Raw genomic sequence first — 26117 nt, forward strand, 5'->3', positions numbered from 1 at the left:
GGTGAGTATGAGATGCTGAATAAGGCCACCCAAAGATGTCCCCATCCATCTCCTGAAACCTGTGAATACATAACCTTGCATGGCAAAGGGACTTGGAGATGTGATTACTACAAGGATCGTAAGAGGCAAAGGTTATCCTGTGTTATCGCGTGGGCCTAATGGAATCTCTTCTTCTGAGAGGAAGACAAGAGAGTAAAAGCTGGAAAAAGGAGACATGATGAAAGAACAGAGGCTGCAGTGATGTGCTTTGGAGATGGAGGAAGAGGGAGGTGGCATCTAGAAGTAGGAACAGGCAAGGGAATGGATTCTTCCTGAGCCCCAGCAAGAACGCAGCTCTGCTGAAACCTTGATTTCAGCCTCAGGGAACCCATTTCAGGCTTCTGACCTCTGTTAAATAGTAACTTTGTGTTATCGTAAGCCATTAAATTTGTGGTAATTTGTTACAGCAGCAATCAATAAACACTTATCATGAATGACCAAAATTAATTCAAGAAGAGGTTAAACAAAACCCTGAATAGACCAGCAACTTCTAAATAAATAGAAAACCTTTTATTTTTGTTTTATTTTTAAATAAAATGCCCCTTCTATAAAGGCATCAGATGGTCCTCTAGGTGAGTGGCCTTCAAACCTTCAAGAAACAGATCATTCTTATGGTATTTGAATAATTACAGAGCCTAAAGATTCACGGAAGCCGGGCGCAGCGGCTCACGCCTGTAATCCCAGCACTTTAGGAGGTCAAGGCAGGAGGACTGCTTGAGCCCAGGATTTCAAGACCAGCCTGGGCAACATAGTGAGACCCCTGTCTCTATAAAAATAAATAAATATAAAAATCCTGAATATAATATTAGCAATAAATCTACCACTATATACCTGTTATAGTATACTATTATGAATAATGGACGTTTATTCCAGGAATTAGTGACAGCTAAACATTAGGAAATCTACAATGAACTTAAGTTAACAACCAAAAAGAGAAGAAAAATTTGATCATTTGAATTAATACTAAAAAAAAAAAAAAAATATATGAGAGCACAGTGGCTCATGCCTGTAATCCCAGCACTCTGGGAGGCCAAGGCAGGAGGATCACTTTGAGCCCAGGAGTTTGAGAGCAGCCTGGGCAATATAGTGAGATCTCTTTGTCTCTATAAAAAATATGAAAACAGGCCGGGCATGGTGGCTCATGCCTGTAATCTCAGCACTTTGGGAGGCCAAGGCAGGCAGATCACCTGAGGTTGAGACCAGCCTGAGCAACATGGAGAAACCCCATCTCTACTAAAAAACAAAAAAACAAAAAAACATAATTAGTCAGGCATGGTGGCGCATGCCTGTAATCCCAGCTACTCGGGAGGCTGAGGCAGGGGAGTTGCTTGAACCCAGGGGGCAGAGGTTGCGGTGAGCCAAGATCGCACAATTGCACTCCAGCCTGGACAACAAGACTGAAACTCCGTCTCAAAAAAAAAAAAAAAGGAACAAGAAAACAAAATTAGCCGGGTGTGGAGGCACATGCTTGTAGTTCCAGCTCTTCAGGAGGCTAAGGTGGGAGGATTACTTGAGCCAGGGAGGTCGAAGCTACTTTGAGCCGAGATCAAACCATTGCACTCTAGTATAGGCGACAGAGAGAGATCCTGTCCCCCCGCCCAAAAAAAAAAAACCTGATAAAGTTCAACTTTAATACATGCTTTTAATAATATATTTCAGCAAGTAAAGAGCCATATATGAACATACTTATGACTATTTATCAAGCATCAATAACAAATTCATCATATCCCTAGTCCAATGAGTCTCCCATTCCCTAGATGAGCACTGATTAGACTAGGGATATGACTGAATGAGAAGACAGTATTTTAATGAGATGCATTCTTTCTGAATAAATCTGCAGATATAATGCAATGTCAATCAAAATCTTAACACTTTCCAAGTAACAAGGTTCTCTGTTCTTTTGTTTTTTGTTTTTTATTGAGATAGGTTCTCACTCTGCCGCCCAGGCTGGAGTGCCGTAGTGCAATCATAGCTCACTGCAGCCTCAGACTGCTGGGCTCAGTCAATCCTGTCACCTCAGCATCCCAAAGTGCTGGGGCTACAGGTGTGGGCTACCATGCTTAGCCAACCACACATTGTTTTAAAAGCTATTTATCAGCCAGTAGAGCTGCTTCTTTCCTCCTTACTTTTCTTTTTCAGAGTTTTTGTTATATCTTTTCCTGTATACACTATCGATTGCTTTTAGAATCATTCTATTAAATTTTAAAATAATGGAATACACAGAAGTGGACTAAAACCTAATACATTAATTGAAAATTAATTTTCCTGCTCTACTTTTTGGAAGAAAGTCACTGTGTACAATCCACCTTTCAGGAGTGAGGAGTTATGCTCTGCATCACAAGGACCTTTTATTTTTTGTTGCTATTGTGAAAGATTTCTTTTAGTATTTTCGTATATGTTATTACCAATATAAAGGACTGACATGACTTGTTGAAGAACTTCTATGTAGCAACTTTATTAAACCCCTTTATCAATTCTATTAGCTTTTGTTCATATTTTATTTCTTTGGGTTGTGTGGATTTTTTTTTTAAGAGATGGGGTCTCACTGTGTTGCCCAGGTTGCTCTCAAAACTCCTGGGTTCAAGTGATCCTCCCACCTCGGCCTTCCAAAGTGTTGGGATTATAGGCATGAGCCACTGTGCCTGGCCCAGTCTGGCAATTTCTACTGTGAGTAATCCCTTTGCCTTTTCTTTCCTAATATTATACATTACATTTCCGTTTCCTGTCTTATTACATCAGCAGTGATCAGAGATCTAGTGAATATCCTCGGATATTTGTCTGTTGACACTCTCAGTTCTTTTGGGAAACTTCTCTACTCCATACCTACAGGCCTTGTGGAACGAGACCAGTCACAGGGCACCCAACCCTAACCCTGTAGGTACAAAGCTGGGTGCATGGTCCAGGGCCAGCCAAACATCAGACCCTATTTTCCCACCCAGGGCGATTGTTCCAGAGGTGGGCAAGAAACCTAAGCAGGGCCAACCAGATTTTCTCCCAGTTTTTTGTTTGTTAGTTTGGAACCAGAAGAGAGGAGAGGAGGGTCTTACTTTCTGGTTTAACACATGGGAAAGATAGGAACGAGGGTATCAGAGGCCACCACTGTCACCTGCACACGAAGAGAAAGGCTGCCGGCAGAGAAGGAAGAGAAACCACGGAAAGAATCCCAAGGTGGGAGGAGACGGGAGGAGAGGGACAGAGATGGGGAGAAGGACAACATGAATGATCTGGGTTTTTTTTTGTTTTTTTGTTTTTTTTGACATGGAGTCTTCCTCTGCCACCAGGCTGGAGTGCAGTGGCGAGATCTCGGCTCACTGCAACCTCTGCCTCCTGGGTTCAAGCAATTCTCCTGCCTCAGCCTCCCTAGGAGCTGGGATTACGGCGCGCGCCACCATGCACAGCTAATTTTCGGTACAGATGGTGTTTCACCATGTTGGCCAGGATGGTCTCGATCTCTTGACCTTGTAATCCGCCCGCCTAGGCCTCCCAAAGTGCTGGGATTACAGGCGTGAGCCACCGCGCCTGGCCTAATGACCTTGTTTTCAAATCCCTGAATCCAAACTTCCTGATTATGTGAGCCAAAATATTTGTTTTCCATTTTCTCTACTTACATTGGATCACTTACAACGGAAGGAATTTTGACTATTACAGAAATCATTTTTGTCCTGGTAACTGACACTTATTAGGTAATGGCTGGTGCCAGGCTGAGGGCAGGTGGCACTGACTCAGGTCTTCCGCCCAGGCAACCCCAGTCTTCACAACTGGCAACAAGTGTTCTTTCACGTTTGCAGACGAGGAAGCTGAGGCTCTGGGAGGAAAGCGCGCTGCCCACGCCCTTCTGGGCCACAGCCTCTCGTACTCCCACAGCAGGCTAATGGATAAACTTCCAACACGACGAGCTGGCACCAACTGTGCTACTCGGCAAATGGGAGCATGTTGCTCCATCCTGGTAGATTCTAAGTTCTCTAATGGAACAACTGATGAGAGGAGAGGCGTATGCAACATCCAAACCAGCATCAAAGCGTGTACCCAACTCAATCTGCACAGCAAATGTGCCCAACCCATACACCCCGCGGGGTGCTAACCGAGTCACGGCTCGAGGCCTCTGGGTCCTTCCACACCAGGTCATTCAGAACCTGAAACCCCCAGCGGAGGTGCAGAGCCGGGGTGAGTCCTGGCGTCCGAGACTTGGAGGACCCAGCCCCCCGAGCGCGTTCCGTTAGTTTCCAAAGCTTTTTCAAACTTTGCCTTCCAAGTGCAGGAGTTCCTTGGTCTTTGCAAGACCCGCAGGCGTCCGCAGTGGTGCAGAGAGAGGTGCAAGGGGCGCGCCCAAGGTCGCAGGCTGCCTGGCTGCGCGCTCAGTCGGGCCCCCGGGCGCCAGGCGCGGGGCGGGCTCTGGGCGGGCGGCCGGGGCGGGGACTGCAGAGCAGGCTGCGCCGCGCTGTACCCACTGCCGGCCTCCGCGCTACCCCGCCGCAGCGCGCGAGTCACATGGAGGCTCCTGAGGAGCCCGCGCCAGTGCGCGGAGGCCCGGAGGCCACCCTTGAGATCCATGGGTCGCGCTTCCTGCGGCTGTCCGCCTTCCGAGAAGAGCTGCGGGCGCTCTTGGTCCTGGCTGGCCCCGCGGTGAGTTAGGTAGCCTCGGTGGGAGGGCGGTCCCGGCGGGCTGGGGACCTGGTGATTCCTGCCGCCGCGGGTGACTTTGGCGGGGTTTGAGGACCGAGCGAGCTGGCCGCGGGCGGGCTCCGGGGAGCATCGTGCCAGGAGCCGGGCGGGCACCCCAGCTCCTCTGCCTGCGTCCCGGCCGCCTTCCGCTCCGCACCACACGACTGGGGGCCCCGCGGGGCACTGCGGGAACGGCTGGCACGCGCCCGGGCGCACGTTGGCTCGGAGAGGCCGGCGGCTCCAGCCTCCTGCGCCAGGAGACACCGGGGAGCTGGGACCTTTGCGCCTAACGGGGCTCTACCAGGTCCAGGCTGTATTTGCATCCGGGGGTGCCTTCTCTGGCAGCTGATTCCAGCCAATAAAGCGCAAGTTGCCGAACTTCAAAGCACAAGGGAACTTGTTTCTTTGAAAAGTAGCGGTAAAAAGTTCGGGAGCTCTGCGATCTAAATAATCCCGAGGCACGGAGGAGGGGATGCGTGGTCTGTCGTGGACTCAGAGTTGCGAAATGATTTCTTCAGAATTCAGTCAACCTCTACCGAGGAAACCAGAGGCATCCTGTACCACCCCTTCCCCGCCAATAATTATGTATGTGAAAGAAAAAAGGGGTTTTAATGTGGTTCTTTGTGGGGTCGAGGTGTTCTTATCTGTGGGATTCTTTTCTTTTTAATCATTAGGTTAGGGCTGTTTCTGCCTTGTCTCCTAAGAGTAATGTGGTTTTTAAAACCACAAAAATATAATCCTATCCACATTCTCCTGCCAGCTTGGGTGGTTTTCAAACCGAGAGGGTAGGACGCGGCACAAGAAGCAACTGGTATGCACTTAAAGCGTGAATAAGCTTTTGGCTTTGAGGCCCACATTCTGCACCTGCGCGGGCTGAGGGGGGCTGCTGTGCCCCTGGAGTGGGGGCTCGGTGGTCTGTGGGATATTGTGGCACCCTCTGTGGTGTGCAGGACAGCAAGAGTAATGCCGAGGTCAAAGCCGTGGAATAAGATCCGTCAGCGATGCTTTCTCACAGACCAGAAAGAATCCATGATTTGGGGCCGGGCGCGGTGGCTCACGCCTGTAATCCCAGCACTTTGGGAGGCTGAGGCAGATGGATCACTTGAGGTCAGGAGTTCGAGACCAGCCTGGCCAATATGGTGAAACTCCGTCTCTACTAAAAATACAAAAATTAGCCAGACGTGGTGGCGGGCGCCTGTAGTCCCAGCTACTCCAGAGGCTGAGGCACGAGAATCACTTGAACCTGGGAAGTGGTGGTTACAGTGAGCCAGGATGGTGCCACTGCACTCCAGCCTGAACAACAGAGTAAGACTTGGTCTCAAAAAAACAAAACAAAATAAAACAAAAACACCTCATGGCTGGGCGCGGTGGCTCACGCCTGCAATCCCAGCACTTTGGGAGGCCGAGGCAGGCGGATCACGAGGTCAAGAGATTGAGACCATCCTGGCCAACCTGGTGAAACCCCGTCTATACTAAAAATACAAAAAATAAAAATAAAAATTAGCTGGGCATGGTGGCAGGCGCCTGTAATTCCAGCTACTTGGAAGGCTGAGGCAGGAGGATCGCTTGAGCCCGGGAGGCGGAGGTTGCAGTGAGCCTAGATTGCGCCATTGCATTCCAGCCTGGGCAAAAAGAGTGAAACTCTGTCTCAAAAAAAACAAAAACAAAAACAAACAAACAAAAAAAACACCTCATGATTTGGAATCTCAAGACCTGGGGCTGCGTGCCCTGCTTTGACCTCCGAAAGTAAGTCAGGAAGCCGCTGTGCGGATTGAAACAGCCTCATAACCTCTTCTGGTCTCTGCGTATTCATTTGTAAAATGGAGATAATAGTCGTGTCTTGGCTCAACATTCCCTCACAGAGCTGCTGTGAGAAGGGGCTTTCTAAGGCTATTATTGTTTTATTAATTTTTTTTTTGAGACAGGGTCTCGATCTGTCGGCCAGGCTGGAGTGCAGTGGTGCGATCACAGCTCACTGCAGCCTCAACTTCTGGAGTAGCGGAGACTACAGGCACACACCACCATGCCTGGCTAATTTTTATATTTTGGGTTAGAGATAGGGTCTCCCTGTGTTGCCCATTGCTTGAATTCCTGGGCTAAAGCAATCCTCCTGCCTCGGCCTCCCAAGAGCTGGGATTATAAGCATGAGCCACCTTGCCCAGACTGTTATTGCTTTAATAGTATAGCAATAATAATAATAATAATAACAGGGCAGGTTTCTGAAATCCAGCCCTCCCAGTAGCCTGATCCCCTTGATGTGGGGGACCTCTCCAGGTCTCCAGGGATGAGCACTAGACTGACATGCTGGGGACCTCATCTTTTCTCTTTGTATGTACATACATGTATACCATTGTGTTTATTACAAATGTCATGCATATTTACTGTAGAAAAAAAAGGAAAACCAAGATCAACAAAAGGAAAAAACCCTCTGAAATCTCACCACTGAGAGGTAATTTGGGAGCTTTCCTTCCAGTCCTTTGTGTGTGTGTGTTTCTGCTTTGTGAAAATGTGATTGTAGAGTTTTGCTACCTGCTTAGTCTCTCATGAAGTGTATGTGTACCGGCCTGGGTCTGTCTCCCATCTCTAATCCCATCTGCTGTAAAGTTTTCTGTTTGCTAAAAGGCATGGGATAAGGAGAGACCACCTGCTTCTTTCCCCATGCTCATTGTCCAATACTTTCTTCTCCAAGTGTCCAACATAACATGAAGATGCCTTGTCTGGCTCTCCTCTCTGTAATTTTCTCTCTCATTCGCCATCTCCCTTCTAGACCTCTCAAGTTAACCCTGACCCTTGAGGTCTCACTGGGCTTTAAATGAGGCCTTTGTAAAGAGATTAACCCATAACACAATGGAAATGTGAGCCGAATGGTGCTTACTTCTCAAAAGATGCGTCCATTTTATCCTGGAGAAAGCTTGAGGAAGACTGGATTTGCAAGGGAGGGAATGTGCAGATACCTGGCCTCAGGTACTCCAGCTGTGCCTCCTCTTGGTCATCAGCCTCTCATCACCTGGCTGAATCAAAACAGCAAAAGTTCTGAAAAGTAACCCCAAAGATGGACCCCCGGGCATTGCCTGGGATGTAACAGAGGTGGGATAGCCTAGGCCCCAGCTCAGGGAAATGTTTCCACTTGTGTGGGGAGAAGCTGGCGGACCTTCTAGGGTTACAGGGCAGAAATATCAGAGAAGGCAGGCAGGTTGAGGGGGATGAGGTGGGGGATCTGGAGAGACCCGCTTTACCCGGGACACACAAAGGAAAAAATGCAGGCTGATCTTTTGAATTGTATCCTGAAGGCAATGGGGAAGATATTGATCAGGAAGTGGTTACTGACACCAGATTCAGCAGGAGAAAACTGGTCAGAGACCGACAGGCCTAGGCTGGAGGAGGGGAAGACCTACAGGGAAGGTGGTTCCTTCCATTCAAAGGGTGAGAGGAGGTAGCCAAGATGGCAGGAGCTGGACAGAGGAAAGTCGGGTGAGGTCCAGCCCCCACCACCTCTACTCCCCGTTTCCTCCTCCAATCCATCCTCACCAAGGCCTTTGGCTTTAGCTCCTTAAATACCTCTCAGAGGGATCCACTTTTTCGTATCTCCGCTCTCATGCTCCACATGGAGCCACCAAGTCCTTTTCAAATGCACATCTGAGCTTGTCCCTCCTGCTTAGAACCTTTTCCTTGGTCCTGCAAAGCCCTCTATGGCCTGGCCCTGGCCAGGCCTCCAGCCTCATCTCTCGTCCCTATCTCCTGGTTACACCCTCCACCCAGCCTCCTTTCAGTGCCTCAGCCTGGAAAGTCCTCCCCGACAGACAAGTCTCCGGCACCTGACTATTTGACATTGACTTGTTCATCATGCAGGTTTCAGCTCCACTTCATTTCCCCCAGAAACCTTCTCTGAATTCTCTGCTGCACCCCACAGCTCATCACGCATATGTCTTGAGCTGTGTTATTTATTGCGTTTTGAATATCTTTCCCTATTCTACAGATGCTCCTTGGCTTACGATGGGGTTATATGCACTGAAAATATCTTTAAGTCAAAACGCCTCTAAAGGATGAGATCACGGATTGCAAGAGTCCTGACTTGCGTGGGACGACCATGACTGGCTTGCCACCCCCGTGCTGGCCAATTATCTTCAGTTCCATTGCAAGAGTAATAGCTGCCTTCTTTTCCCCAGAAGCAGGAGACACAGATGGCTGTCTTGTAGTCATGATGGGATGCGAAAACACAAAACAAAATACCCAAAAAACGCTGGCAACACAGTCCACTGTAGAGTGTCAGCTGCCTGCTCTAGTGATGGCAGGGCTGATGGGCAGCTGTGGCCCACTGCCCTGACTGGCACTGCAAGTCTGAGACTACACATCACTATCCCGGGAAAAGATCAATATCCCAAATTCCAAGTACAGTTTCTACTGAATGTACATTGCTTTTGCACTATTGCAAAGCTGAAAAATTGTAAGTCAGGACCATCTGTACTGTGGGTCCCATGGGGCAGGAATGGAGTAATGGTGTCTAACTCACACCTGTTCCCCCAGTGCTGGGATGTACTTTGTGCTCCAAAGACAGTGGCCGTATGTAACCATCTGAGTTGACAGTCAGGTGGCTGGGCTAGTTGCGAAACCTCCTGGGCTGTGCTTCCTCACATGTAAAAGAAGGGGGGCTGTCCCAGGTGACCTCTCAGCTTCTTTCCAGTGAGTGAACTTTCAGCAGTCATGGGAGGGGGTAGGAGAGGTTGTCTGGAGGTGCCTGGCCCTGGAGAGCAACTTCTAAAGCTGCCAGGCGCTGAAGGTCTTTATCTGGCTGCCAAGTTTGCTTATTGTTGTCTGGCCAAAATCTGAGCAGGGTCACTGTGACAAGAAGGGACGGAAGCACGGTCAGTCTGGAAGTTTCTTTGTTTGAAGCAGGGTCTCGCTGTGTCACCCAGGCTGGAATGCAGTGGTGTGGATGGCTCACTGCAGCCTCAAACTCCTGAGCTCAAGTGATCCTTCCTGCTTCAGGCTCCTGAGTGGCTGGGATTGCAGGTGCATGCCACCACGCATGCTATTTTTGGTATTTTCTGTAGAGACGGGGTCTCTACAAAATGTTGCCTGGGCTGGTCTTGAACTCCTGGGCTCAAGCAGTCCTCCCGCCTCAGCATCCCCAAGTGCTGCGATTGCAGGCATAAGCCACCGTGCGCGGCCCAGTCTGGCAATTTCTGTCATCCATTCAGCTCTGTCCAAGCCACTGCCAGTTCAGGCTGTTCTTCAGACAGCAGCTGCTGAGACATCTAGCAGAACAGGCCTTTGTCCAGAAATGGTTCATTCCCTGGGCACAGAAATACGCTCTGTGACAGCACAGTCCCAGAGGGCCTGGAGCACTCTCAAAGCGTGGCCCTGGACCACATGCATCTAGCCTGGGTGTATATGAGGGAGTGTGGGGATATACTGAAATGAAGATTCCTCAGCCCCAGGGAACTCCTAGGTCCTTTTTTTTTTTTTTTTTTTGAGATGGAGTCTCTCTCTCTGTCACCCAGGCTGGAGTGTAGCGGCTCAATCTCTGCTCACTGCAACCTCTGCCTCCTGGGTTCAAACGATTCTCCTGCCTCAGCCTCCCGAATAGCTGGGATTATAGGCGTGCACCACTGCGCCCAGCTAATTTTTTGTATTTTTAGTAGAGATGGGGCTTCACCATGTTGGCCAGACTGGTCTTGAACTTCTGACCTCAGGTGATCCACCTGCCTCAGCCTCCCAAAGTGTTGAGCTTACAGGCGTGAGCCACTGAGCCCGGCCTAACCTCTTGGGTCTTGTGATGGGCCAGGGCAAAGGTTCCCAGGTGACCCTTATGTATATGATCCACAGTCTGTGGCCAAGCGTTCACCCAAAGGGCTTGAAACCAGGATCTGAGAAGAGGTTAGTAACTCTGGACTCAAGCTGAGATCCCTGGCACGGACTTTCAGGATGGGCTGGCTGCATGAGGCTGCCTGACTCAGGCAGTCGGAGAACAGGGTTGTTGCCGTAACCCTGGCAGAGCCGCAGCGGCTCTCAAAAAACTATTTTTGCTGGCATTGACATTGAAGATGCATCTCACATCGATTAGTCTAACTCAGCTCGACTTCCTGGCCTTTTGTATCCGAGACATCTGATGATTCCCACCCTTGGACTGGCCCCCACCCAAGTGAGAAAGATGTTCAAGGCAGTGCAATTTGTGATGGTAAAATCTGGGCGGCACTCCAAAAGCCGGGCAGTAGGGGAGACCGAGCACACTTCCATGCGAAGCCATGAAAAACAGCTCACAGGTGGCCTGCAGGGAGGCAGGGAACTGTGGAGTGGAAACGTGATGTTCCGTGGGAAAGGAGAAGACAGATTCTGTGAACACAACTGTTTGTGACAGATGATGTGCAAAAGCTTAAAGCACAGTGAACTGAACAGATTTGGAAGTGATGCCGAGTTTACAAATAAAAGGGACCCTGTGGCCTTTAAAGATACGTGAATTCACAATTTAAAGAGACACCAAGCTCCACCCAATGAAACCACAGGGGACATCTGTAAGGGTGGTGACAACGCCCAAATCGTGTGGCACCAGTACAGGCCTACTGGGCGTCCATTGGCTCTAGGTTTAGATTCTACAGCATCTGGTTCTTCATGTCAGCTTTTTTTATTGACACCTCCACCCCACCCCCTTTTTATTCCCATCTTCTGTCTTATTTTGGCTTACGCAGAATATTGCAAAAGCGCTTCTCATGTTCAGTAGCGGGGGACTGTTGGCGATTAAATTCACATTAGGCTTCTGTGGTAGTGAGAGAAGCACCTGGATCGTGTAGAAGTTCACACAAGAAAGATACTTCTCCTACAACAGACACACACACACACACACACACACACACACCCACCGCTAGGGTTAGGAACAGGCTGTGCATGCTCTGAAGTTCTGGGCCCATCACAGGAGTTGAAAACGGTCTCTCCCGGGATGTGGATTCTAGGGAAGAAAAGAGGGAGATCATCGGAACCATTATGGCTTGGGGGCCTGATGAGGTCCTGATGTAGCAATTTTGGGGTGGCTGCAGAGCTGGCAGATGGGCTGTGTGTGAGCCTGGTGGAGGTCAGCTCTAGAAGCTAAGTCATTGGAGCACTAAAAGAGGGACCTTTCTGTGGGCTCAGCACAGAGGACTCTGTTCTCCTTGAGGGCAGTGAGAGGTGGCCTTGTGGCTGGACCAGCAGCAGCATCACCAACTCTGGGGTATCAGCTTCAGTGAGGGCCCCATGGGGCTGATGCAGGCAGCGGGGGCAGCAGCAGCAAATCCTTAGGCAGCCATTCTCTCCTAGGGGGCAGGGGTCAGGTGAACTCCCCATTTTGGGCCGTGTAGCCTGCCAGGGGAGAGGGGCTTCCCCAAGAGAGACACTGGACTGCCTGGGTCTAGTGGGTGGGGTGCAGGAGGTGATTTTAAGTTAACCTCCAGAAATAAGCTCATTATCCAATCGTGCAGTGAAAGCACTGTGGAGCAATTCATAGAATTGCCCACTGGAATTTCGAGGAAGAATGGTTCAATATTCCAGAATTTGCCCTCACATCTGAGGCTTCCTAGAATGCAAGGCATTCAGCAGGCCTGTAATGTTTCACTTTGAGAGTCTGGATCCCACTGGGACTCCAAGTGGATGATCTCATCGCTACCTCCAGCTCCTCCTGTCTACGGACTTCCTTGCTGGAATGGGTTCTTGTTGTTGAAGGCTGTATTCTCTCCAGTCCTCACTAGGAATCTTGGATAACAAGGGGGTTATCCCAGAAGGCAGCCTCTTCAGATTGCAGAGGAAATTTAATGTGATCTATGGCTTGAGAAACTGAACTGAAAAACCGAAAAGGCAGGCCGGGCGCGGTGGCTCACGCCTGTACTCCCAAAACTTTGGGAGGCCGAGGCAGGCAGATCACGAGGTCAGGAGTTTGAGACCAGCCTGACCAACATGGTGAAACCCCGTCCCTACTAAAAATACAAAAATTAGGTGGGTGTGGTGGCGCCTGCCTGTAATCCCAGCTACTCAGGAGGCTGAAACAGGAGAATTGCTGGAACCCAGGAGGCGGAGGTTGCAGTGAGCCAAGATCGCGCCACTGCACTCCACCCCGGGTGACAGTGTGAGACTCCATCTCAAAAAAAACAAAAGCTGAAAAGACTGGGAAGTTCTCAAAAAAGTGATTCTGACCTAGTGGTTGCAAATAAATGTTTTAATATTTCAAGAAGCCTCCCATCCCCAGGCCCAGAAATTGTACATTTGCCTGTGAAAGGTGGCAGAGGCTCACTGAAGTTGTATTTCTTTACTTCTGACTGGACTTGTTGGGTCGGGGTCACCCTTGGGGCCCCAGGCTTCCCTGCAATGGTGGGCACTCACCTCCCTTCCCATTCCCTTCTCTACCCAGTTCTTGGTTCAGCTGATGGTGTTCCTGATCAGCTTCATAAGCTCCGTGTTCTGTGGCCACCTGGGCAAGCTGGAGCTGGACGCAGTCACGCTGGCGATCGCGGTACGTGTGGGCTTTCTGGCAGGTTTACCAATACTGTCTGTGTTTGCCTTCTGCTGCTACTATAACAAATCATCAAAATGTAGTGGCTGAAACCTACACAGACTTATTCTCTTACAGCGCTGGAGTGCAGAAGTCTGAAGTGGGTTTCATGGCCTAAAATCAAGGTGCTGCAACTTTAATTCCCCTTTGCCGTGTAACCTTGCAGATTCCTAGGTTCTGGGGATTGGGATGAGGACATCTGGGGGGGATCCTGTCTATCACATCTTCTAATTTATTTTATTTTATTTTGTTTTGTTTTGTTTTTTTTGAGACGAAGTCTTGCTCTGTTACCCAGGCTGGAGTTCAATGGTGCGATCTCGGCTCACTACAACCTCCGCCTCCCGGGTTCAAGCGATTCTCCTGCCTCAGACTCCTGAGTAGCTGGGGTTATGGGCATGCGCCACCACACTTGGTTAATATTTGTATTTTTAGTAGAGATGGGGTTTCACCATGTTGCCCAGGCTGGTCTCAAACTCCTGAGTTCAAGCAATCCACCTGCCTCGGCCTCCGAAAATGCTGGGATTATAGGTATGAGCCACCGCGCCCATCCTCACATCATCTTATTTCTTTTCTTTTTTTTTTTTTTTTTTTTTTCAGACGGAGTCTTGCTCCGTCACCCAGGCTGGAGTGCAGTGGTGTAATCTTGGCTCACTGCAACCTCCGCTTCCTGGGTTCAAGCAATTCTCCTGTCTCAGCCTCCTGAGTAGCTGGTACTACAGGTGCTTGCCACCATGTCTGGCTAATTTTTGTATTTTTAGTAGAGACGGGGTTTCACCTTGTTGGTCAGGCTGGTCTTGAACTCCTGACCTCAGGTGATCCATCCGCCTCGGCCTCCCAAAGTGCTGGGATTACAGGCGTGAGCCACCGCGCCCAGCCTACATCATCTTATTTCTAATCCATGGAACTCGTTCCCACTCTTGGTCCCACAGTTGGGGGAGGGGAACAGTAAAAGGGGAGTTCAGTCTGACTTCCTCAGAGGAACTGACTCCCGCCATGCCCACCCCTCAGTTGTCTGTCTTACTGAGAGTCCTAATCTAGAAATGGGTCTGGAAGGTAAAAATCTAGGTCTTTGTGTCCAAACTTAAAATTGGGAGGAACTGCAGATCCTCTCTGTATAATAGACGCAAACCCCCAAAACCAGAGACATGTCATCAATCTCAGCCAGGAATTGTCAGCTGGCCATGTAAGAACAAAGGGTTTGGTTTGTCTAGTTAGGTTGTTTCTAGAAAAGTGGATTCAGTGGCTCTCGGGCAGGTGCATGTTCCCCTTTCTTCCTGCCCTGACGGAGACACAATTTCACTTTGATCTGCCTGGTCTCACCAGGCATTTGAGTTTGCTATCCATGAACTATGCAAAACGCCTGGGAACTAGTCATCAAGTATATGTGGAACTAGCTGTGAGTATACATGGCTTATTTTCTTTTATTATTTATTTTGAGATGGAGTCTCGCTCTGTCGCCCAGTCTGGAGTGCAGTGGTGCGATCTTGGCTCACTGCAACCTCCACCTCCTGGGTTCAAATGATTCTCCGGCCTCAGCCTGGGATTACAGGCACATGCCACCACACCCAGCTAATTTTTTGTATTTTTAGTAGAGATGGGGTTTCACCATGTTGGTCAGATGGGTCTTGAACTCCTGACCTCGTGATCCACCCTCCTCGGCTTCCTGAAGTGCTGGGATTACAGGCGTGAGCCACTGCACCCAGCATGGCTTATTTTATTTTGGCTTTAGCGGGCAACATGGACAATCCCAGGCTTAATTATCCATTTTGTTTTTAAGTATTGTATTTGCAATAGAGGAGAAGACGGAAATGCACTTAGCAAGCCTCAGCAGATTCTCTTTGGCCAAGGAATTGCAGGATGTGGCCAAGGACTTATCAAAGTCAGTGCTTCCAGGCTGGGTGCAGTTTGGGCTGTTGTCCACAGGTTCCCTGCTGTAGAATCAAGTGGAGGTACCAGGTTCCAGATGGGGAGCACATCAGACATCCTGTGATACCACTCCCTGGTTTGGGGGGCACTGCTCTAGGCTCCCCGAAACTTCAGGGTTTGCTGCTGACCCTGGTGAAGGTGAGCACACCTGGAAAGCCTCTGGCACTAGTCCAGACTTCAGACTGCCTCTGCACTCCCAGTGCCCCCCAGGGTACGGACGCAGGCCATGCTAGGTCTCCAGCAGGTGGAGTTTTCTGTGTTACTGTGCCATTGCATTCCCGGAAGAAGTGTCCCTGATACCCGAAATTGGAGAGTAAAGTGACTTTTTAAAAGAGAAAGCCTGGGTAATCACCTCTAGCCTAGACTTTTTCCCTTCCAAACTTGTACATGTCCTTACCCAGCCAAGATCTTGTAACCGTAATAGGCTTGTCGATTTGCTTGTGGCAAGTCAATAATCTGAGATGCCAGGTTGCAACAGTGAAAGAGGTTTAATTGTAAGGCCACTGAACGAGGAAACCTCAAATCAGTCTCTCCGAGGAGTTTGGGGCAGGGTGTTTAAGGGTTTTCGAATGGGCTGAAGTGTGATTGTTGATTGGTTGAAGGGTGCAGCATGAAGTCATGAGACAGGGAGATGAAGAAACTGTGTTCTCATGCTGATTCAGTTCCTCTTTGTGGGCCTTCAAACTGGTTGGTGTCAGATGTTTCACTGGAATTCAGGCTCTGCTTAATAAATTTTTTTTTTTTTTTTTGAGATGGAGTCTTGTTCTGTCGCCTAGGCTGGAGTGCAGTGGCACGATCTCAGCTCACTGCAACTTCCCCCTCCCGGGTTCAAGTGATTCTCCTGCCTCAGCCTCCTGAGTAGCTGGGAATACAGGCGCCCGCCATCATGCCGGGCTAATTTTGTATTTTTAGTAGAGACGGGGTTTCACCATATTGGTCAGGCTGGTCTCAAACGCCTGACCTCGTGATCCGCCCACCTCGGCCTCCCAAAGTGCTGGGATTACAGGCGTGAGCCAACATGCTCGGCCAGAAATTTTTTTTTTTTGAGACAGGGTTTCACTCCATTGCCCAGGCTAGAGTGCAGTGGTGCAATCTCAGTCCACTGTAACCTCTGCTTCTTGGGCTCAAGCGATCCTGCCACCTCAGCCTCTGGAAATAGCTGGGACTACAGGAGCATGCCACCATGCCTGCTAGTTTTTGTACTTTTGTAGGGACGAGGTTTCGTCATGCTGCCTAGACTGGTCTCAAACTCCTGGGCTCAAACGATCCTCCCACCTTGGTTTCCCAAAGTGCTGGGATTACAGGTGTAAACCACCGCACCTGGCCAACAATTCTTAAACAATAGCCTTATCATTGTAACACCAGAAATCCCATCTGTAGGAACAGTGGGGATGTACATGGCCAGTGTCTGATGCCACATGACTTTCAGTTATAAGGAAGTGGGTCAAAGTGCAGCCTGATTAATACTATAGTTCTGGGCCGGCCGCGGTGGCTCACACCTGTGAGGGAGGCTGAGGCGGGCGGATCACGAGGTCAAGAGATCGAGACCATCCTGGCCAACATGGTGAAACCCCGTCTTTACTAAAAATACAAAAATTAGCCGGTCATGGTAGCGCATGCCTGTAGTCCCAGCTACTTGGAAGGCTGAAGCAGGAGAATCACTTGAACCCGGGAGGTGGAGGTTGCAGTGAGCCGAGATCGCGCCACTGCACTCCAGCCTGGGCAACAGAACTAGACTCTGTCTCAAAAAAAAAAAAAAAAATTATAGTCCTGTCCAGAATTCTTGTTAAACCTGTGAGAATGGCTTCAGTATGAGTGGGGTCCAGGCAGCTAACACAGTTGGTAAAATTGACTTGTGAATGCTGAAGGAGGAGCTTTGCAGGCTCTTACCAACACACACAGGGATTTTGTCTTCCTTTCCTCCTTTAACTCTATAGGGCCTTATCTTTGGGTTTATTTGCAGGTTATCAATGTCACTGGTGTCTCAGTGGGATTCGGCTTATCTTCTGCTTGTGACACCCTCATCTCCCAGGTAAATGGAAGTGGTCACACGCTCACAGTGACCTCAAACGTCTTTTCTCAAGTGTAGATGGAAGAGCCCCACTGGCAGGAAGAGTTCAGCAGCCAGCACCTGCAGTGCCTTTCAGCCAGCAACTCCTCTTCTCCTGGCCTGCTTTCTTTGAAATGTCACTAGGTTTCTTTCGGTCTTGTCAAGTAGTTTTTGTCTGCACAACTGCCTTACCCTATATTTTGATCAAATAGGGGACATTTTATAAAATTCCCTTCTATTGCTCCCCACGTTTGAATTTGGTATAGTTCTGTGGTTCTCAGAATTGAGCGTGCATTGATTGAGCTTGGAGGGCTTGTTAAAACCCAGCTTGCCTGGCCCCACCCAGTGGCAGGCTGGTAAATGTTCAGCAACCAGGCCTTGGGTGAAAGGGGAAGGAGGGAAACACATGACTGGCAGTGTTTGCCAGTTCCAGGGGTACAAGTATTTCCTCTGGTTAATTTCAGACTACCAGAGATGTCACTGAACCTGGAGCTGGAAGAGATGTGCACGACTTGAAAAGATGTACAAAATTTGGCTTGTTTTGTTTTGAGACAGAGTCTTGCTCTATCGCCCAGGCTAGGCTGCAGTGGCACACCCACTGCTCACGGCAGCCTTGAACTCCTGAGCTCCAGCGATCCTCTTGCCTCAGCCTCTCAAGTACCTGGCATTACAGGCATGCGCCACTACACCCAGCTAATTTTTTGTAGAGATAGGGTTTTGCCATGTTGCACAGGCTGGTCTCGAACTCCTGGGCTCAAGCAATCCTCCTACCTCAGCCTCCCAACATGTTGGGATTATAGGCATGAGCCACAATGCCCAGCCTGGCTTTTTTTTTTTTTTGAGATGGACTCTGGCTCTGTCACCCAGGCTGGAGTGCAGTGGCACGATCTCAGCTCACTGCAACCTTTGCCTCTCTAAAAAAAAATTATTTTTTTTCCAGTCTCTAAAAATAAATGAAGTGTGAATTTCAGATTGTTTACCTCTGCAAAAGAAAAATTGTTTTAAATAGAATTTTTTTTAAAAAAAAGGTATGGATCTCTAAATCCCGCCCTGGGTGAATTAAAGTCCAGAATGTCATTAGTGAGACCCTGGCATCAGAGTTTTGAAAATGATCCCCCGGTGATGCTAATGGGAGCTGAGTTTGAGAAGCATCTTTCACACCATCCTTCTCCTACCTAAACACTGGGGCAAAGTCTCTAGGGCCATGGGTTTTTTTTTTTTTTTTTTTTTTTTTTTTTTGAGACAGAGTCTTGCTCTGTCCCCCAGGCTGGAGTGCAGTGGCGTGATCTCAGCTCACTGCAACCTCTGCCTCCCAGGTTCAAGCGATTCTCCTGCCTCAGCCTCCTGAGTAGCTGGGATTACAGGTGTGAGCCACCTTATCCAGACAACCTGTTTCTTTGTGTGGCACAATTGAAGGCTTTTAGGGGACAGCTGGGGTGCTGGGTCTGTGCTAATGGGTTCATTTTGGCTGTGTGCACCCCAGACGTACGGGAGCCAGAACCTGAAGCACGTGGGTGTGATCCTGCAGCGGAGTGCGCTCATCCTGCTCCTCTGCTGCTTCCCCTGCTGGGCGCTCTTTCTCAACACCCAGCATATCCTGCTGCTCTTCAGGCAGGACCCAGATGTGTCCAGGTAAGATGGAACCTGTCGCGGCGGGACTGGGCATCCATCCCACAGAAAGATTATCCTGTCCGGGTGCAGCCAAGGCCAGGGACAAGGCTGCACACCAAGGTGGTGCTCATCTCTACTTGGCTGACGTCTCCTAGGTCTTAGTACTTTCCACACCTGGCATTTAAGATGTACTCCCCCTCCCCTCCTGGGTGACTTGCATGGTTAAGAGTTTTAAATGAAAATAGATTTGCAAGCACCCTCCATGTGGGATGGTAGTTTGTGACGTTTGCTCAAAGTTTAGTTATTCTTGACCTTGGTTGATATTAAAATCACCTGGGTGCTTTCAAACCCACCTGTGCCCCTGCTCCCTACCACCCAAGATTCTGGTTTGTTTTTTTTTTTTTGAGACCAAATCTTGCTCTGTCCCCCAGACTGGAATGCAGTGGTGCGATCTTGGCTTGCTGCAACCTCTGCCTGCCGGGTTCAAGCAATTCTCCTGCCTCAGGCTCCCGAGTGGCTGGGATTACACCTGCCACCACGCCCGGCTAATTTTTGTACTTTTAGTAGAGACGGGGTTTCATCATGTTGGTGAGGCTGGCCTCAAACTCCTGACCTCACGGGATCTGTCGCCTCGGCCTCCCAAAGTGCGTGAGCCACCATGCCCGGCCAGGATTCTCTTTTAATTGGTCTGCGGTGAGGCCTGGGTATTCGTATCTTTCAAAGCACCCTAAGTGATTCTAACGTGCTGCCAAGTTTGAGACCCACTGATTTAATTGGGTAAGAGCTTTTAAAGCTCTTATCTAGACCAGCGGCTCTGAACCCAGGAGACATTTGACAATGTCTGAAGACATTTCTGGTTATCACAGCTGGCAGTAGGAGGGTGCTCCTTGTAGAAGGCAGGAGGCTGTGGAACATCCTGCAGTGCTCGGGACAGCACCCCGCAACAGGTGGAGAATTACCTGGCCATAGTGCTGAAGTTGAAAAACGCTGTCTTAGACATAAAGATATAAATTAACCAAGAAAGCTTATCTGGGTTATAAGATGACAAGCTCTATATGTAAATTTTCACATTTGCTCCAGCAGTTTTTTTTTTGAGATGGAGTTTCGCCCTGTTGCCCGGGCTGGAGTGCAATGGGGTGATCTCAGCTTACTGCAAACTCCGCCTCCTGGGTTCAAAAGATTCTCCTGCCTCAGCCTCCCGAGTAGCTGGGATTACAGGTGGCCGCCACCACACTTGGTTAATATTTGTACATTTAGTAGAGATGGGGGTTTTACCATGTTAGCCAGGCTGGTCTCAAACTCCTGACCTCATGATCTGCCTGCCTCAGGATTACAGGCTGGGATTACAGGCGTGAGCCACCGTGCCCGGCCTGCTCCAGCAACTTAAGCCCATTAATCTGGAAACAGCCAAGAATGCAAAAGGCAGTTTTAATTATTTTCTTCTGCCTAACTTTCCCTGGAAACAGAGGCCTCCATCACAGTTTTTGTTTTTGTTTTTTTCTTTTCGTTATTTAGGCTCACCCAGACCTACGTCACGATCTTCATTCCAGCTCTTCCTGTAAGTGCTCAAGGGCTAAGAGGTTCCCTTCTTGGGGTCCGTGGGTGAAAGGTAGCCACCATATCTGTGAGCTCAGTGTATTGGCTCAGTCTTAGATGATTCTTATCTGTGATGTTGGTGCCTTCAAGAAAGCCTGTTTTTATTTATGCGTGTTAAGGACACAACAGATGTTTGTCTCAAGGAACACCAAGATTGAGGCTACTCCAGGACGTCTGGAGTAGAGCTGGAGAGACCTCCAGAATCATCCATGGAGAAGAGTGCAAACTTTTATTGTAAACAAGGGCAAAGTCTCACCTATCTCAGAACCCCTGAGGGTGTCACTTAGAACCTTTAGACTTTTTTTTTGGTCTGCTGAGTTTGACCACACAGAACCTTAAGCATGGGTTAATGTTTGACACAGCAGTGTGTGGTCAATGAACAATGAGAGCTAAGTGGTTTTTTTGTTTGTCTGTTTGGTGTTTTTGAGACAGGGTCTCATTCTGTCACCCAGGCTGAAGTACAGTGGGATTGTCATAGCTCACTGCATCCTTGACCTCCTGGGCTCAAGCCATCATCCTGTCTCAGCCTCCTGGGTTGCTGGAACTACAGGCACATGCCACCACACTTGGCTAATTTTTTAGTTTTGTGGAGACAGGGTCTTGCTATATATATATATTTTTAAGATAGGGTGTCACTGTGTTGCCCAGGCTGAAGTGCAGTGGCACAGTCTTCACTCATTGCAACCTCTGCCTCCCAGGCTCAAGTGATCCTCCCACCTCAGCCTCCTGATTAGCCGATACTACAGGTGCACACCACCACGCCCAGCTAATTTTTGTATTTTTTGTAGAGACAGCATTTTACCATGTTTCCCAGGCTGGTCTTGAACTCCTGGGTTCAAGCAATCCGTCTGCTTTGGCCTCCCGAAGTGTTGGGTTGCATGTGTGAGCCACCACGCCTGGCCTGAGAGCTGAGTGTTTGTTATTCAGCTGGAGGCTGTAGCTGAATTGGTCTGCAGGGGCTTCCATAATATAATACCACACACTAGGGGGCTTAAACAACAGAAGTTTATTTTCTTACAGTTCAGGAAGCTGGGAGTCCAAGATCAAGGTGCAGCAGGGCTGGTGTCCTCTGTGGCCTCTCTCCGTGGCCTGTGGACGGCCACCCTCTGCAGGTTGTCCCCTATGCATTCATCCCCCGGTGTCTCCTGTCTTCTTAAGAGGACACCAGTCCTATTGGATTAGGGCCCCACCTTAATGACCTCATTTTAACTTAATCTCACTTTGAGGACCTCCAAACAGTCACATTGAGGACTAGGGCTTCAACACATGGATCTAGGCACACCATTTGCCCTCAGAATTGGCAGTGTGCTCACTTACTTATCCTGAAACCTTGTAAATGTGACAGTCTTTCATGATTCTACCACATAGGACCAGTCTATATGGAGGTGCCCATCTGGAGTGTGCCTGGGGCCTCCTTTCCATGCCAGTGTCCCCAGAAGAGTCCTGGCCACTCACCCAGGGAAACTCCACCTCCTTTTGCCAGATGGAGGGAATATGCTTGGGGCATATGCACCCATAAAGGAGATGTGGGAAGCCCCCGGGCCATAACCCCCTGGCCCCAGCCCTGTCCTGAGACAACAGCCTCTGTGGCTCCTTGCGGGAGCAGAGGGCAGCCGAGCCTTGGCTGTGGCTCCCAGCTCCCTGCCGTGTGACCTCACTGCTGTGTGTCAAGGCTGAAACATTAACATTCATCTCTCTTGTTCTCTTGTAGGCAACCTTTCTTTATATGTTACAAGTTAAATATTTGCTCAACCAGGTAATACTGACTGTTCTCTTCCTTTGGGAGGCTAATGGGAGTTTGTACCTTTCTGGGAGTGGGGGCCCTGAAGATACTCCAGGACCAGGGACCCCAGGGTGGAGGGAGCTCACCGCTGGGAGCCACTGAAAGATATTTTTTCAGTGTTGTGCACACACAACTTGGATGTCAAGAGGTTTGTTAAGTGATATCAAGGAAAGAACATATTATATTTGGCTCTGGAAAACTCTTATCCAATTCCCACTTGGAAATATTGTCACTAGCAGGGTGGGCTCAGAGCCGCAGTGTTCCTTGGCTCCGCATTTTAACCAGTGTCCTGGAAAGAAGGGTGCGTGCCCGTTTGCTCCCGAGACAGAGCGCAGGCTGGGGGCAGCTCGTCTGGCAGAGAGGGAACCAAACTGTCTGCTCTGTTCTGTCTGAATGGCCCCACTTTTCTCAGTGAGGATATAAGAGCTCAAACTCTAATGACACCTAACATCAGCCAGAACTCCTCCTATGTGATTAAACGGTCACGGCCAAAGGGCCTGGCGTGGTAGGGGTAGATTTATGAAATCAGCATATGTGGGACTCTCCACATTCTTCCAGATAAGTCCAGGTAAACAGGGGTACTCGGCAATGGATCCCAGCCACACTGGCGGGCTCTCTGGGGATGTGCAACAGGAAGTGTTCTTAAAGTTAAGATATTACGCTATTAAAAAAAATGTTTTTAAAGTAGATATGGGGTCTTGCTATGTTGCCCAGGCTGGTTTCAAACTCCTGGCTTCAAGCAATCCTCCTGCCTCAGTCTCCAAAAGTGCTGCGATTACAGGCGTGAGCCACTGCATCCGGCCAGGATATTACTCTATCAACAAAACAAGAATATTTAGAATCCCGATTAGTATTAGAATGACATATCAGAAATAGGTGTAGACTAGAGAGAAGGAAACCCACACATCTCATCTGGCTCTGGGCTGTCTCCTTTTGATGTAGACCCTTGCTAAGGCAGCATGGGTGCCTCAGCACGCTGCAAGACTTTCTCCTGGACTCAGTCCCCCAACAATGGCAGTGGCCCTAACCTCAGGGTCTAATATGACCTACTGAGGACAGTGAGTGTGAAAGTCTTCTCTCCCGTTCTCTGGGGCACAGGGAAAGGCCTGGAAGTAGGAGCCACGAGCTGAGTGGGGTTGGGAGCTTTGAACTTGGTTACAGAGGACACGTGGGGTTCCCAAGATCGGGAAGGAAGGCAGGGGATCCTAGACAGAGGTGCAGCAGAGCCTGTTCCTAGGGGCTGAGGCCCACAGAGTCTCGTTAGGCCACTGCGGTGGGAGCGGACGCAGTGAGATCATGGCATCGAGAGGTGGGCTGGCCCAGGGTCAGCGTGCACAGGGCCTTGTGTTCTCCACTGGAGCATTTAGTTTTGGGAAATTAACTAATTGGGAGAGGAAGAGGTGAGAGTTATGGACATGATCCAAACGAATAATGGTGAAGGTCTGTGATGAAGAGTTTGCGTTGTGGGAGCAGTGGGAGATACGATGATGGGTGGGTTCTGTAGAAATGGCAGGGGTTGTTGGGCCCCCAGGGTGGAAGGAGTTTCTGCCCTGGGACCCTTCCCTAGGAAGACAGGGCGACCATTAGCTGAGCGTAGAACCAAAGAGAAGCAGCTGGGAGTTTGGAGAAAGTGAATGCCCTTGGAGAGGGCGGAGGGTGGGAACAGAGCCAGATGGTACCAGGGGAAGGCAGACTTTCAAGTAGGAGAGTCAAGAGGGCCTTGGAGGAGAAGGTGACACCACTGGACATGGAGACGCATGTGTGTTACAGGCTTGGCCACCTCCGCTCGTCCTCCCACGAGCCTGCTCCTCTGCCTTCCATTCCATCGCAATGGGTGGAATTCCGTGGCCTCGGCCATCTTTGCTCCCAGTAACCTGTCCTTTTTGTCCCTGTCACATCCTCGACTCCATCTTTCCTTCCCTCCCACATCTGGTCAGTCACCTGGTCCTATAGCTTCTGCCTCCTCCCAATCCTCCATGCTACCACCTGAATTCATTTCTTTCTTTCTTTTTTTTTTTGAGATGGAGTCTCTGTTGCCCAGGCTAGAGTGCAGTGACGTGACCTCAGCTCACTGCAACCTCCACCTCCGAGGTTCAAGCGATTCTCCTGCCTCAACCTCCCAAGTAGCTGGAACTACAGGCACGTGCCACCACGCCCAACTAGTTTTTGTATTTTTAGTAGAGATGGTGTTTCACCATGTTGGCCAGGACAGTCTCAAACTCCTGACCTCAGGTGATCCGCCCACCTTGGCCTCCCAAAGTGCTGGGATTACAGGTGTGACCCACCGTGCCCAGCCCTGAATTCATTTCTTGCCATTTGTCCTCTGTGTCATTTCAGAGGACCTTAACCTGTCTCCATCCACTGCCATCTGCCTGAAAAGTAAATCTGATCACTAATTCCCTTGCTACAAACTAACCAGGGCCTCCCCATAAATGTGTGGCCTACTCAAGTCGTCGGCCAAGACCATTGTCCTGGCCCCATCAGCCTGAGACCACCAGAGACAGGACTGCAGGCCAGTGGGTTTGCAGTTGTGTTTATCAAGCTGTCGCAATGAGAGAGACTAGAGGGGCTGTGGGATGCCTCAGCAAAGGAAGAATAGTTATTATAAAGGTTTGAAGAAGGGTGGGGTTCAGGTGACATTTAAGCGAAACCATGGTTTGATAGGCGCGAGCAGACCTGTGAGTGAGGGGCCAACATCAGGTCTGGGCTGTGACGTGGACCCGGTGCTCCTCCTTAGGAAACTCAAGGCTAAGAAGGATGTTGAGGGTGGACAGATGTAAAATGCCACATCCAGGAGCTCCCACGAAGCTCTGTGCCTGGGTTGGGAATTGAGGCTACTTTTTTGTGTTAACATGATTTTGAGCCTCCATGCAAGAGTGGGGTGTTTTCTTTTTACTGATATGATTTCAAACAGCAATGTTTCTGAACAGTCTGATTTTAGAGAACAAAGTTTCTCAATGAGTCAGAAAGCACTCATCATTCCATGAGGGGTGTAATGACACTTTATGGGGACAGCGTGACCTTCGGAGAAAGGAGGTTTCCTCTTACGTTTGCACTGACTTTATCTGCGTCTGCTATTCTATCCGGACATGGGGCAGGACAGAGTTTTACTTCTTTGGTCTGATGTAATTTTACTGTCACACCCTGTCTTACTTTGAGACACCAAACAGTCTGGATGTTTCTCCAGTCCTGTACTTTTGAAAGTTAGATATGTTGAAATCCCTTCCATATTCTAGAAAGAAACTCTAGTTTCTTCAAGATCTTAGGTCAATTTTCTGAATTTCTATTTTGGTGAAGAAAGTATTCTCATTTTCTCCTATCGTCCAGTGTCAAAGATGCCTTGTTGACCCATTTAGCCCCTGCCAGTCCTTGCACTGCTGGAAATAAGCCATTTATCTTCTTCCTTCCCTGCTGCTGAACATATCTTGCCTGTGTCTCTCTGTGGCCAGAACTCCGCACTTTATACCTCAAAGAGAGAAGGAAGAGAAAGGGATGGGAGAGTGGAAAGGCAGGAGCAACAAGGACGTGGCCTCCCCAGTTAAGCCCCCCAGCTATGCCTGTGACACCCGCTGAGCAGGCCAGCTGGAGCCTGTGTGTGCTTGGATAGCAGAAAGGCAGTCCTATTCTGTGGGTCTCAAGGATGGCATGCGGTGTCCTTGTTCCAGGGAATTGTACTGCCCCAGATCGTAACTGGAGTTGCAGCCAACCTTGTCAATGCCCTCGCCAACTATCTGTTTCTCCATCAACTGCATCTTGGGGTGATGTGAGTCCAACATACTCTTGGGACAGGGAGAAGGGATGACTTGCATGTGGTTTTTCCAGGAGGGAGAAGAGTGGGCGCGTCAGCTGGTTCTTGTGTCCATGCGTGGTCCCTTTCTTGCACACTGTGGAAAGCACTGTCAGGGATGGAGGGTGAGGCTGCTCTGGGAAGAAGA

General features: G+C 49.4%; 1 protein-coding gene across 3 annotated transcripts in view; it reads left to right on the plus strand.

Annotated features, from left to right (window-relative positions):
* Positions 1-4470: 4470 nt before the first annotated feature.
* Positions 4471-26117, plus strand: part of SLC47A1 (solute carrier family 47 member 1) — a 43931-nt gene continuing 22284 nt past the window's right edge. Inside the window, exons 1-7 of one of the 3 annotated variants that reach the window (XM_009236520.4) lie at positions 4471-4662; positions 13076-13177; positions 17106-17174; positions 18676-18824; positions 20319-20361; positions 22111-22155; positions 25848-25945. In XM_009236520.4, coding sequence (XP_009234795.2) covers positions 4528-4662; positions 13076-13177; positions 17106-17174; positions 18676-18824; positions 20319-20361; positions 22111-22155; positions 25848-25945 — 641 coding nt within the window. In that variant the 5' untranslated portion in view covers positions 4471-4527. 3 annotated transcript variants of the gene reach the window in all.

Source organism: Pongo abelii, chromosome 19 (genome assembly GCF_028885655.2).
Source record: "Pongo abelii isolate AG06213 chromosome 19, NHGRI_mPonAbe1-v2.0_pri, whole genome shotgun sequence".
Lineage (NCBI taxonomy): Eukaryota > Metazoa > Chordata > Mammalia > Primates > Hominidae > Pongo > Pongo abelii.